This window comes from Xenopus laevis, chromosome 5L (assembly GCF_017654675.1).
Source record: "Xenopus laevis strain J_2021 chromosome 5L, Xenopus_laevis_v10.1, whole genome shotgun sequence".
Taxonomy (NCBI): Eukaryota; Metazoa; Chordata; class Amphibia; order Anura; family Pipidae; genus Xenopus; species Xenopus laevis.
In genome coordinates, this window is record NC_054379.1 from 135621320 (window position 1) to 135636558 (window position 15239).

Consider the following 15239-nt stretch of genomic DNA (forward strand, 5'->3'; position numbering starts at 1 on the left):
CTGTAAAATATATCCTTATTGGTGATTTATCTTAGTATAATCATAGCTTGATAATGTGTTTGACCCCCTTGACTCAGTGAAACTTGTCTATCATGAAAAATAATAGTTGGCAACTTTTTTGCCAGTAACTGCAGGATTTTTGTCAAGTTTCAAGTTGGGTTCTGGTTCAGTTGTGTTAAGATTGTTTTACATTCTAAAGAACCAGCGGTTCAATTACTACTTGACATCAGCAGTGTCGACTAAAGTTGTAGAGAAACTGTTTTTGAGTCTCATTTATGGGGAATCACAGTTTTCCATGTTATCTTAGGGACATCACGTTTGGTGATTTTCAGCTGTGTATTGTAAGCTCTGGAACATTATATTGAATGTTTTTTCAAGCATAGTGCTATTAATACTTTTAAACAGTGTTAGGTCAAAGTAGCGGTGTTATGGTGATAAAAGGACTTTGTGAAAGCTAATGAGAGCTCTAAATAGAATACTGATGGTCCTCTAGACAGGAAATTTCTCAGAAGTAGAAAACAACTTTTAGAAGTTGCTGCAGCCTAAAAAAATGCAGCTCGGAAGGGTAGTATTAGAACTGACCATTGCATAAACATCGTCAATTCATTTTTATAGATGGATGGAATTTTGACACAGGTTCATGAACTTGTGCACATACAAAGGTTGGGCCATGAAGTTTTAGTTTGGCAAATCTATTAGTTATAAAGATGAATCCAAAGTGAGTTACACTATACTGTAGCTCACGGGGTATCCTGTGTCAATACCCCAAATGAATCAATCAAAGGAAAAGTAGAGATGCAGGACAATTCCAAAGCAGAAATCTTTCGACTTCAAATTGTTTTATTTATGAAGTAAGTGCCACACATACATGTTTCTAGGCCTTTTATCCAGTTTCTCTTTATCGGCTAATAAACTCAAAAATTTCTCCAAGGCATGCTAATAGTTAAAAAAATATGCTTTATTTACATCAATAGTTAAAAGACATGGAAAGTATCCCCTCTAACGCCTAACGCGTTTCATGCTTACCCAGCACTTAGTCATAGGCAGAATCTCTTTATCGGCCAAGCCCGAAACATGTAGGGGGTTATTTATCAAAGTCCGATTTTTATCTCAACATTTTCTGCTGCAAACTCCAAACAAATCCGCTAGGGTTTTTTACCCTTATTATTTATTATTACACTTTCCAGAAAATTTGCTATGCGGGTAAAAAATCTGATTTCGACGTTTTTTTTTGGTATTTTTCACCCAAAAACTCTGAATTCTTATGTTATTTGCCCAAAACACAGTGCACATCAAAAAATCATTGGGACTTTTCCCATTGACTTATATGCAACCTCGACAGGTCTGAGATGCCGGATTTTCAGATTCTGATTTTTCCATCCTTGGGGTTTAATAAATTCAGTCAGATTTTATTAAAAAAATCACATATTTTTACTGATTTTTGCATTTGGAGTTTAGTAAATAACCCCGGTAGTGTGGCTTTCTCAATTAAACCATTTGAAGTCGAAGATTACCGCTTTGGATTTGTCCTGCATCTCTACTTTTCCCGCTGATAGAATATGACATTGAATAAATGTGGCATGTTGAAAGCCAAAGACTTGTTAAGACTACAAATTATACAAATTATTCTCAGGTGTTAAAATATTCTCTCCAGTCACTTTACTGTCAACTCACTCAAATTTGTAAATACAGTATATACATACAGAATATACAAATCACATTCTGAATCATTTGTTTCAAATGTATACCTTGTAATGATTATAATGGCAGAATCCTTTATTATTTTTATCCCATCTACATGATTACATTTACATATGTTCTAAATATGTAGACATTACTATTGTACTGATAAAAATGGACAGTTATATTTTATTATCTGATTCTAGCAATCATTTATGTTCCATGATCCATTAATAGGAATTATGATCACTGGGAGTTATATATAAATATTCCACTGTTAATGCCACATTTGTTGGGATTCTTTAGGCATCTCTGTGCCACTGTTTGTGCAACAAATGTGGGATTCTAGTCAAGCCTCAAGGTGTGTTCTGGTTCAGTAGTGCTTAGAATGTTTTAGTTTACTGAGAACATCCCAAAGTATCAGCAGAGGTCAACACAAACTTTACAGTAACTGTAGTTTTGGTGTTATTAATGGGGATTCCCCTTTACTCAGTAGAATGAAAGAGCTGGCTACTTCTCGTATCTCTCTGTTTCTCTATGCCGTTTTCTATTTTTATTTGATTTGTTTTGGGTTTTGGCCGGCACACCCATAAACCTTTTTGCTCTGCTGCTGGCCCTTGATCCCAACAGAACACTGGGGTCTAGCTAGCCCCTCCTCACTGCCTTTGACCCTACCTCACCTTCACAATCCCTCCATTTGTCTCTCACTTGTCCCAAATTGTCTAACCATCCCATTCTCCCTGATACCTTGCTGCGGCTGCCCTGATCACTTCTCAGCTGCCCTTGGCTGTCCACCCTGTTGATTTTTAATTTGGCTTATAAGTTCTTGTTATTGTGTGAGCTGTGCTCCTCTACTCTGATAACTGTCATATGTGTTAATCTTGATCTGTTCTTCTTCTGTTCTTTTTCTTTCTCTGTTTGTCTCTGTTTCCTTCCTTCCACCAATTATTGTTCATTACTGTTCATCATTTTATCACCCCACATTTCAATTCATCAATACACCATAATACACCATAACCATTTTATTTTTCATTATTGTTTAATACTTTCGATTTCTCTTGTCTAACTCATTATTCCATAATAAAATAATTCTGATCTTTTTGTTCATCATCTCACCCACATGTTTCATTTCTTTGTTTTAACATATTCACGTTCTCTTGTTTATTGAAACATTTAAACATTGTCCTCTGCTCCATTTCTTTTCCATTTCACAACACTTACATTTTACAATTTATTTTACTTAATCACTTCCATTTTTAAAAACGTATTCTGCACTCCTATCCAATCTTTCTGCTTTGTTTAACTATTTATATTTTTTTTCATATACTTCATTACTTTTTACCTTTCCTATTTTCTGTTTATCTCTCCCCTGTAACACCTCTCCCACTCTGCAGGGCTTTTGTGTACCTGAGTAATTTGCTGTACTCTGTTCCATTGGTCCACCGAGTTGCCATTGTCAGTGAGAAGGGAGAAGTGAAAGGATTTCTTCGTGTTGCTGTTCAGGCCATATCAGGTGAGGATGAGTTTTTACAAAAGCTGCCTTGCAATGGTCTCCAAAAAATCTCTTGGGTACTTACTCATGGAGGTGGCTGTAGAGATGGCAGTGTTCTTTTTGTATCTCTGACATATAGGTGGTTATTTATCAAAGTCCGAATTTATCTCAAAATTTTATGAAAAAAACTCAGACCAAATCCGCATAGGTTTTTTCATCTTATTTATTAATACACTTTCCCAAAAATTTTGTTTGCGGGTAAAAATCCGAAAAAAACTTGAAAAATATTGAATTCTACACCTGAAACCTTGGGATTATTGCACGAACCCCAGTGCACATCAAATAATCTTTGGGACATATCTTATTGATTTATTTGCAACCTCTTTTCCTCTTTTTCCATCCTTGGGGTATAATAAATTCCGGGAAAAAGGTGATTTTTTTTTCCCACCAAAAATTCGGATTTTATACAAAAAAAACATGATTTTTTCAGTTTTTTGGCATTCGGAGTTTAGTAAATAACCCCCTAGAGTTCAATTCATGTAGCTATATGATTGTGCTGGTTTGATCATTTATGGTATAAATATGTAGCATGCTAGGCCTACACCTGATAAAGGATTTCTGGAGGCAACGTAATAAAAGTTACACATTTACAACAGTTCTAGCAACCCATAACAACTAGATGTTTGCTTTCGAACGCATGACAGGTACATTTAGGGGCACATTTATCAAGGGTCGAATAGAGTTCGACCCTCTAAGTTAAATCCTTTCAATATCGAATTCGAAGGATTTAGCGCAAATACTTTGTTTGATCGAACGATAAAATCCTTCAAATCGGACGATTCAAAGGATTTTAATCAATCGATCGAAGGATTTTTCTTTGATCAAAAAAAGCTTAGGAAAGTGATGGGGAAGGTCCCCATAGGCTAACATTGTATCTCAGTAGGTTTAAACTACCGAAGTATGTAGTCAAAGTTTCTTTTAAAGAGACAGTACTTCGACTATCGATTGGTCGAATAGTTGAACGATTTTTAGTTGGAATCGTTCGAATTGAAGTCGACGGTCATAGTAGCCTATTCGATGGTAGAAGTACCCACAAAAATACTTCGAAATTTGAAGTTTTTTTATATTCGAATCCTTCACTCGAGCTTAGTAAATGTGCCCCATATAATGATTGTTTGCTCTAAGTTTCTTGTGTACATTGCAACTTTTAATAAATTACCTTAGATCTTAAACATTTTGTGCATTACTTTCTCAATTAACTAGTTTTAAAAAAAAAAAAAACGACTGTTGTCATTTAGACTTTTTTCCTCATTTGTTTTTAGCTATGTTGTATGCAATGTTCCTTCTCAGCTATGTGTGCAAAAAAATAGTTTTGTATGCACATTTTAATCTTGTGTGCTCAGGTCTGAATTGATACAAAATGTTGGGGCCGATTCACTAAGGGTCGAATATCGAGGGTTAATTAACCCTTGATATTCGACTAGGAATTAAAATCCTTCGACTTCGAATATCGAAGGCGAAGGATTTATCGCAGATAGTTCGATAGAACGATCGAAGGATAATTCCTTCGATCGAACGATAAAATCCTTCAAATCGAATGATTCGAAGGATTTTAATCCAACGATCGAAGGAATATCCTTCGATCAAAAAAAGTTAGCCAAGCCTATGGGGACCTTCCCCATAGGCTAACATTGACTTCGGTAGCTTTTAGATGGCGAACTAGGGGGTCGAAGTTTTTTTTTAAAGAGACAGTACTTCGACTATCGAATGGTCGAATAGTCGAACGATTTTTACTTCGAATCCTTCGATTCGAAGTCGTAGTCGAAGGTCGAAGTAGCCCATTCGATGGTCGAAGTAGCCCAAAAAAAAACTTCGAAGTTCGAAGTTTTTTACCTTCGAATCCTTCACTCGAAGTTAGTGAATCGGCCCCGTTGTGTTCTCGCACAAAATTCTTTGTGCGCACCATAATTAGTTATGTGCGCTGGCATAAATATTACCTTAGAGGGAATATTGGTTGTATGTATCCATCTGTTATCTAATATCTAAACAAAGCCCCACCCTGTTTATTGTGTTCAGTAGAAGGGCAATGGCACATGGTTTGTTTTGTTGCCTGCAGTAAATTTCCGCTGGCGGTAATGTGAAGTGCTGGTGGGAAAACTTAAACACATACTCAAGAGGCAACTTTGGGCTCCTTTGGAAGTGGAAGCAGTGTGTATTTTTTCCCACCAGCAATTACTTTACTGTCAACGACCAGAGCAAATACAGAGCATATTTACTGCAGGTGACAAAATGTCCCATGTACCCACTGCCTTAAGGGTGGCCATACAATGGTCAATCCTATGATTTTGATCTATAGGGTAAGTGTCAATTTGATGTGAAAAACATATCTCCAAATTAGACTTACATATTACATACTATTTTTAAAAGAGTTTTTTTCTTTAATCATCCTTACCATATATATTACCTGGGCCAAAGGACAAGATAATGGTTGACAGATTTAGCCAAACAGCAGGACTTATTTTGTGTTATTCACTTCGTTCTCATTCTGAAGGAAAGGTGTGCAGCCTCTAAATTCATTTGTTAATGATGTTGGTATATGTTTCAGCTGACGAGGAAGCTCCCGATTATGGTTCTGGAGTCCGTCAGTCTGGCACAGCTAAAATATCCTTTGATGATCAACATTTTCAAAAGGTGAGAAAAAAACAGTACAGCTAATGTTATGACTGCCCTTTAATACTACTAATTACAGATTGAATGTTCTACTTCCTATGCAAAGTGCATATCTCCTAAACTGCAATCTTCTATACCCAATTGTGCTGCAGTTCCAGGCTGAAAGCTGCCCAGGAATGACACGCTCAGGCACTTCGCAAGAGGAGCTTCGTATTGTCGAGGGAGGACAAGGACAAAATCCAGACTCATGTCCTTCTGCTGATGAAGTCAACAACAACACCTGTGCAGGTGAATGGGCCAAGTACTAAATAAAAAGGAGCAAAATAACAAGAAATATTTAAATTGGGATCTTGTTATTCAAAAATAGATACAATAGAAATACTTTTTAACATGAAATGTTGATGTTTACCCATTAGACGTGTTAATTTAACATAATAAAATCTAGGCTAATCTAATCTAGCCTTACAGTTCTCTAGAAAGGGCTTCTAAATGCAACATGCCATTAAGGGTGTTATAGAAAAATCGCTTTAGGGAAGGTTTTTGATGTGTTTTTGGAAAAACTACAGAGTAATCAGAAAAGATGGAAACAGCTGACATTAACAGCTTTTTAACTGGCATCTCAGGGTAAAGAAAGACATTTTCTGGATCAACTTCTGAATGCTATATATGCTATATATTTTAGCCACTCAAATGTTCTAACAAAACCAAATTAACACTTCTTATTTCTCCATTAGCTTCTCTGCCGCCTTCCTTGCTGGATAGCCCTACAAAGGCACAATTTGACCTCTCAGATACTATGGGCCACCCTCTCAAACTGGGCAGCATCTTCACATTCAGAGTGACTGTCTTGCAGGCATCGAGTATACCTCCAGAATATGCTGACATATTCTGCCAATTCAAGTCAGTTCTGTTTAATAATTTATGTACTTGGTTTAGTTCCACACTCTTTGCATATTGTCAATAGCACACCAGCTCAATTAAAAAACAACAAGATTATTACATGTAGTGGGAAGTAAATAATGTTTTCAAGTTAATATGACAGAAGAGTATCTGAAAATGTTGATCCACATGTGCCTTTAAAAAGCAATTTAAAAGACTTGCAAACCCAGCCAAGACTCCTCATTCCCACAAAACCTTGCAATTACTGTGCTTAAGAGGCCTGCAGAGAAGGATAATCTCAGATGCATGCCAGGCATTGTGGTAACTAAAGTCTTGGCTCGAGCAGAGCTGAATTTGTAGCATCCATACTATAAATTTATATTTACAATTTTTTCAGAACATAAGAAAGAATACACAATATGAATTATATATATATGTCTATATTAGAAAACCTCAATGGGAGTTTAAATTAAATTGAAAATCAATTTATGCACCTCAGATTTATAGTGCAGATAGATAAATAGATATATAGCTGTTTTACCAACTAAGAAAGTTCTTATCTGTGTCTACATTTTATTGCAGTTTCATTCATCGCCATGATGAGGCCTTTTCCACTGAACCATTAAAAAACACTGGCCGAGGGCCACCATTGGGCTTCTACCATGTGCAGAATGTAAGTAACTATCTGAAAGCCCATCACTTGGCATTTTGACATGGCTATGCCAAACTCCTTTCCGTTGGAATGTGCAAGTGTAACAACAATCACTCTCAGATTAAGGTGCTATCTTCTTCATTATTAGCCATCTGCCTTAAAGAAACTAGATGGTATCTTCAAATAAATTAAAATTAGTTTTAAATGCTTATTTCAATACTTGTAAGAGGAGCTGTGTATGGTGTAGACAATGGAACATATTATGAAATCGAGGTTACAATTTAAGCAGGACTTAAGCAGAAGTTCTTTTCTTCTAGTCTAAAGGGGTGGCCTCTGGTACGGTGATCCACTTTATGGGTAAAAAGGTCCCCTGCTATTTGTCTATAATGTCCTCTAATGTACTTGTAAAGTGTAATCATGTCCCCTCACAATTGCCTTTTTCCCAGAGAAAACAACCCCAACCTTGACAGTCTACCCTCATAATTTAAGTCTTCCATCTCTCTAACCAGTTTAGTTGCACTTAGTCTCTGCACTCTCTCCAGCTCATTTATATCCCTCTTAAGGACTGGAGTCCAAAACTGCACTGCATACTCCAGATGAGGCCTTACCAGGGACCTATAAAGAGGCAGAATTATGTTTTCATCCCTTGAGTTAATGCCCTTTTTTATGCAAGACAGAACTTTATTTGCTTTAGTGGCCACAGAATGACACTGCCCAGAATTAGACAACTTGTTACCTACAAAACGCCCCAGATCCTTCTCAGTTAAGGAAACCCCCCAACACACTGCCATTTAGTGTATAACTTGCATTTATATTATTTTTGCCCAAGTGCATAACCTGCATTTATCAACATTGAACCTCATTTTCCTGTTTGCTGCCCAGTTTCCCAACTTAGACAACTCACTCTGCAAAGTGGCAGCATCCTGCATGGAACCTATAGTTCTGCACAATTTAGTATCATCTGCAAAAATAGAAACAGTACTTTCAATGGCCACCTCCAGGTCATTAATAAACAAGTTGAAAAGCAAGGGACCTAGTACAGAGCCCTGCGGTACTCCACTAACAACACTGGTCCAATTAGAAAATGTTCCATTTACCACCACTCTGTAGTCTATCTTTTAGCCAGTTCTCTATCCAGGTACAAATACTATGTTCCAGGCCTATGTGCTACAGATAACTGGAGTTGCTTGTAAATTCCTTTACACAAATATGGTACAGGTATGTTTTTTTTATCTGGAAACCCGTTATCCAGAAAGCTTTGAAATATGAAATGGCCATCTGCTATAGACTCCATTTTATCCAAATAATCGAAATTTTTAAAAAGCATTTCCTTTTTCTCTGTAATAATAAAACAATACCTTGTACTTGATCCAAACTAGGACATGATTAATCATGTTTGGAAGCAAAACCAGCCTGTTGAGTTTATTTAATGTTTATTTTCTTGTAAACGTATGAAGATCCAAATAATGGAAAGCTCTGTTATCCTGAAAACCCCAGGTCCTGAGCATTCTGGATAACAGGTCCCATTCCTGTACTGTCAATTCTGGATATACACCAATACATGTACAGTACACAGATACACACATGCACAAGTGCTTTGCCTTTTTTTTCTAATGCAGTGCCTGAATTTGGGTGGTCAAACAGTAGGCCATTCCCTTGATTTGGCATAGACCTGTTGGGCATCCATATGCGTTAGGAGAGCACGTGAAATACATGTATCTATATAGCTCACTAAACAAGCTACAAAAGAATTTAGGGTATAACCAATAACAAAATCACTGGGGGTGACTTTGATTCCTTTTTATCCCACAACTGCAAAACTGGTGAACAGTGAGAATCCAATACACTTTGAGGGTAAAACAGGTTAATTGTTTCCTACTGTTCTAGAAACTCACAGCAACGTATTAGCAGTTATCATATATATATTATATATATATATATGTTTTTCTTTCCCCAGATTGCTGTGGAGGTCACACAGTCTTTCGTGGAATATGTGAAGAGTCAACCAATTGTGTTTGAAGTGTTTGGACATTATCAGCAGCATCCTTTCCCTCCTTTGTGCAAAGACGTCCTGAGGTAACACACAGACAGACATATTACAGGTTATTGGGTGTGCAGACAGGGTGCTGAATTAGCATAGACATGCATGATACATGCTTGATACTCATACCGACACAATTCTCTCAACAGCCCTCTCCGCTCTTCTAGACGTCTGCTTCCAAGGGTCATGCCTCTGTCCAAACCAGGTAAATTCTGCTGTTTTACAGCATTAACACTTGCATACATATAACATAGAGAACTAATAACTTTGGTACATGAAAATGTTGCTTATAGCACTAATATGACAGATTTGTTTGATAAAAAAAGTAGAAAATATGGTGCTTATAGGATTTTTACTTAATATGAAGATTGGGTGAAAACCAGAAATCTTAAAGGAAAACTAATCCCTAAAAATTAATATGGCTAAAAATGCCATATTTTATATAGTGAACTTATTGCACCAGCCTACAGTTTCAGCTTGTCAATAGCAGCAATGATCCTGGACTTCAAACTTGTCTTGTCTTGATTATTAAATTGTAGTAATTGTAGTAATCTGTATCTGTATTAATTACTAATCAGCCTTATATTGTGACATTTCTATTCTATGTGTACTGTATATTGTGAGTGGGTCCCTAAGCTCAGTAAGTGACAGCAGCACAGAGCATGTGCAGTGAATCAGCAGAAAAGAAGATGGGGAGCTACTGGGGCATCTTTGGAGACACAGATATTTACAGCTAAAGGGCTGTGGTTGCCTTGGGCTGGTATAGAAGCACAAAACATCATGTACAACATTTCTAGCTATTTCTTTAGTTAAGCTTTAGTTCTACTTTAAGGCCCCATATAAATAAGGGCAGTGGGGCACATGATGAGATTCTTGGGCCACATGAAGTCTGCGCTACCATGGGCATTGCCTTTCTCTTTACTAACATTCTTATCGGCACATGTAAACACATCTGGCTTAATCGTGGAAAAAATATGAAAGAAGCCATTTTCCACCAAAGAAGCCATTATTCTATAGATAAATGAAATCATTTTGGAGGCTATGGTAATGGGAAAGATCCCCACTTGTCTTTGCTGATTAGAAGTTGCCTAAGTGGCATATCCAGAACTTATAAATGTACATAGTTACATATAAAGCAGATACACAGGTTGACATAGATGGATGGATGTATTTTCTTAATGAAAATTACTATGTAAGGTACTATGGGGCAGATTTACTAAAGGGCGAAGTGACCGTTTTCAGGGACTTTGCCGATTTACTAACTGGCGCAGGCGTCACTTTTCTACCGAAGGAGATAGAAACTAGCGGTGATTTGCACTCTATCGGCAGGCAAATGTTCGCTCTGGCGAATGGACGTTACTCCGCAAATTCACTAAGATGCGGATTTTTCTGAACGTTACCTCTTTCGCCAGACTTGCCTTCGCCAGCTCAGACCAGGTGAAGAGCACTGGAGAGCATAGATATTCTCCCTGAATCTTCTGTTACCTTCATCATATTTTTAAGTGAAAAAAGTTTCTAAGTCCAAAAAACGCTGGCGTCTTTTTCCTTTTTTCAGAGTGATAACCTGCAAAAGTCCTTCATTTTTTTGGGTAACCAGTTTCCCTCATACATTTACTAACATTAAATATACAGTGGGCTCATGTGTAGGGCATTACAAATACATTACATTACTTGTGTAATGTAATGTATTTGCTGCAACATATACGTCCATTCAACTTTAAATTTCCCGCCGTATGCAAATTAGCCTGGGCGAAGACCTCTAACGAAGTTGCGTTAGGCAGAATTGAACATTCGCCAGCGTTTGGCGCCCCGGTAGCAACTTCATATTTTAGTAAATTAGCATTGTCTGGCGAAGGGTTGCAATGGCTGCGAAGCCGTCGCTGGCGAATTTTCATCGCTTAGTAAATTTACCTCATTTACCTTGATTAATAAATTCTGTGAATTTGGGCAAGCATTCAGAATCCCAGAAATCTATTTAAGATGACATAACCTTCATCAAGATAAGACAGTGTAACAGAAAGCAGGAATAACTGCAGAATCTTTTGTATCTTCACAAAAATAATTTTGCCTTTTTTTTTTTGTTCTTCATCCGCTTATTTCATACTACTTCTATATGTGAACTTCTACAATTCCCTGATCGAAAACGCTTATCCTTTTTTATGACTCTACTACTAGGCTTGCACACCCCATTTCTGCCCCCAGCTTTTCACCCCACTTTCCGTATGCTGAGCTCCTTGGTTCCCTTACCAACTACAGAAGGTGGCCTTATAGGAAACAGTGTATTTAACAGGCTTGAGGGACAGGAACTTGAGTCTCCCATGCTCAAGATGACTGGGATCGTGACCAAGGCTCAGAGACATGGTGCGTGAGGGAGCAGCCTCAGTAAACGTGCTGCCTTACACTCTGATCTCTGAAACTTTTTGTGTTGTGAACTTTTTACTTCTCATAAATCCTGTTTCTGAGAAATACAACTTTTTTTCTTTTTCTGTGTTTTTAATCCATATCCTCTGGGTGAATTTGATATGAGAACTATTTATTAAAATGATGTTGCAGCAAAACTAGATATGTGCCATAATAAAACATGTATAAGATTACTTCACATGATAGCTACAGTATATAGAAAAATTATAGATTTTTTTCCCTTTAAATGGTCATTATGTCACACTCACAAATATAACCAGAACCATTACACTACCGGCGTGTTTTGTTTCAATAGCATGTGCTGTTTTCCAAACTCTGATGCAAACAAGTGCAGTAGTTCCTCCGCTTTAAATAGAGGCACTTCTTCTTCTGATAAGAATCTGTGGGTCAAGCTTCAGAGGATTTACAATTCATTGGTGGAGTTTACTAGTTATAACATCCCTTTTAAGTATAACTGATATCATGAAGTGTGGTTATTAAAACCTTTATTAATATTCCATGGGTTTATATTACTGCCATTGTCAGATGGTTAATATGGCACCATGTTGCGTTGTCAGAAGCAATCAGCAATAACTGAGATTTATGATTATCGCTTTTTTTTCCGGTGTTACTAGCAGCAAACAAAACAATGGTTTATGGGCTGATACAATTTCCCATTGGCTAAAACTGGCCATAAGTGCAAAGATTCACTTGTTTGGCAAGGTCACCAAACAAGCAAATCTTCCCCCCATTGTGCTCACCTTGAGGTGGGAAATATTGGGCTAATCTGATTGTTTGTCCCTTAGGCCAATGATTGGACCATAATTGGCACTAGACAGGCAGTTAGGACAAGGACCACATCAAGTGCAAATGCGGTCCTTGATCCGATTGAAAAATCAAACCCGTCCAATCATTATCTGGTCGAAAATTGCTTTATGTATGGCCACCTTAAAGGGGCTGTTCACCTTTAAGATAACTTTTAGTATGATGTAGAGAGTGGTATTCTAAGACAATTTGCAATTGGTTTTCATTTTTTATTATTGATGGTTTTAGCTTTTTATTCAGCAGCTCTTCAATTTGCATCTTATGCATTCTGGTAACTTGGGTCCAAATGACCCTAGTAACCATGCATTGATTTAAATAAAGACTGGAATATGAATAGGAGAGGCCTTAATATCAGGATCAGTAATAAAATGAACAATAACAATACATTTGTAGCCTTACAGAGCATTTGTTTTTTATAAGGGAGTCAGCCCCTTTGAAAGCTGCAAAGAGTTAGAAGAAAAAGACAAATAACTATAAAACCATAAAAAATAAATATTGAAAACCAATTGAAAAGTTGCTTAGAATTTACCTTTCTATAACATAATAAAAGTTACCTTAAAGGTGAACCACCCCTTTAAGACCTGGCACTGGAATCAAACCTGGCACAACAATCCCACAATCCAATTTGATAATTTAGCATCCTACGCACAATCATGTACCATCCCACAATACTATAATTCTTATTTTATTCAATCCCTATATATAGTGAATAAAGTACCCCCTCTTGTAAAATATAAGGATATTATAAGTTACCGAGGAGTTTCATGACCATATAAAAACACGAGGCCGAAGGCCGAGTGTTTTTATACAGGTCATGGAACTCCGAGGTTACTTATAATATCCTCATATTTTACAACTGGGGGTACTTTATTAATTATAATACACAAATTTTAGTGAGTCATGTGACAGAAATTACATCACTACTCACCGTTTATAACTGATGACATCACTACTCACCGTTTATAAGGATATAATTTACAAGATATTCACGGCTTTTGTGTATTATATGTATATACATTACATTTATGACATGTACCATATCTCGTTTGGCTGCTAACATTTTTATAACTAGTTTTCTAGGAATCTGCATGGTGATGTTTCTTTTTAATCAAAATGTTGGAACTGTGATTCGTTTACTAAATCTGACATACACCCTGTAAATCCTGTGCTGTTACACATCATGAAATAAAATGATTTGGGGCCTGTAATAGTTGTTCTGACCAGTGCTATTCAATTGCTATCACAGTTTAACCTATTAAGAATTCTGCTAGTAACTTCTTTTAATCTTGACCTATAATCCATTAATTAAACCTAAACAGTCCAATGATTAATAAGACAGCAATATATATATATATATATATATATATATATATATATATATATATATATATATATATATATATATGTATATATATATATATATATATATGTATATATATATATATTGTATATATATATATATATATGTATATATATATATATTATATATATATATATATATATTTATTTAACCAGATTTGTGGAATCTGTTTTTAACTTTTTATTTTAAGGCCATTTTATACAACACACTGTGGCTTTTATAAAACAAGTGCTTAGTTGCTGGTGTGCAGTGAGTCAAGATTTCTATCACAGTGTGTATTTTATATGCATTATTAATTCTTTTCATTGAAATAGTCAATTTAAGCTCAAGCTTAAAAGCCCCATCCATGTAATGCACTAGTTGCAGGTGAACATATAGCTATGCAAATGAATGGCGCCCTTTGTATTTGCAGGAAGGAAGTGAAATGAATTATGCTAACGAGAGTTAGAGCGCTAGTTATAAAATCATAATAAAATGATAACTCATCCATTTAGCCATTAAGTACTTAGCTGCTGATTATAGAAGCAAAGGAGGGCAGTATTCATTCATAATGCAATGCAATTATGCAAGAGGCATTATCTGCACATTGATGCTTGGATCAAGAGATAATTTTATAAGAAACAATTGTGAAGGGTAGATGCGGGTGGCATGTCATTTGTTTTGATATGCCAAAGAGACATATTAAAGAGGAAGCTTTCTTTGTGTGTCCCAGAGCTGCATATTAAAGGAGAGATTCAACTAAAAACATACATTTTGTGGTTTATCCGAGTTTTAGAGGTTTGTGAGGTTTTTTTGTACCTCGATTAAACTCAACTTGAATGTTATAATTTATGAAACAAGTCAAATGCAAACAACTCGAATTAGTGTAATCGGGGTGAAAAACTCGAATAATCGAATTGATCAAAAAAAAAACCCCGAACATCATGAACGCTACAAACATCTTCAAATGGTTCAAGGGACCTCGGCCATTGACTTCTACATGACTTCGACAGGTTTTAACTGAAGTATTTTCGGATTCAGGCTATGTCCATCTTCGGGGCATAATAAATCTTAACAAAAAAATAGATTTTTTTCATGAAAACAACCCTCAAAAACTCGAATTCGTGGAAAAAACAACTCTACCTTTGATAAATAACCCCCATAGTATGCAATGTAGTATTATTTTGCTTTCTCCTTTTCCAAAGTGGTCTTTAAATTGCCATGTGATCACTAGGGATATATGACTTGATTAGCAAGCTAT

At 36.3% G+C, this 15239-nt stretch overlaps 1 protein-coding gene across 15 annotated transcripts in view; it reads left to right on the forward strand.

Annotated features, from left to right (window-relative positions):
* kif1a.L (kinesin family member 1A L homeolog) overlaps positions 1-15239 on the forward strand; it is a 103353-nt gene that overhangs the window by 67211 nt on the left and 20903 nt on the right. For all 15 annotated transcript variants that reach the window (XM_041563419.1, XM_041563425.1, XM_041563420.1 and 12 more), the window contains 7 exons: positions 3075-3193; positions 5778-5863; positions 5995-6130; positions 6577-6742; positions 7304-7394; positions 9331-9449; positions 9564-9619. In XM_041563419.1, the coding sequence (XP_041419353.1) occupies positions 3075-3193; positions 5778-5863; positions 5995-6130; positions 6577-6742; positions 7304-7394; positions 9331-9449; positions 9564-9619 (773 nt within the window). The remainder of the gene's footprint in view (positions 1-3074; positions 3194-5777; positions 5864-5994; positions 6131-6576; positions 6743-7303; positions 7395-9330; positions 9450-9563; positions 9620-15239) is intronic.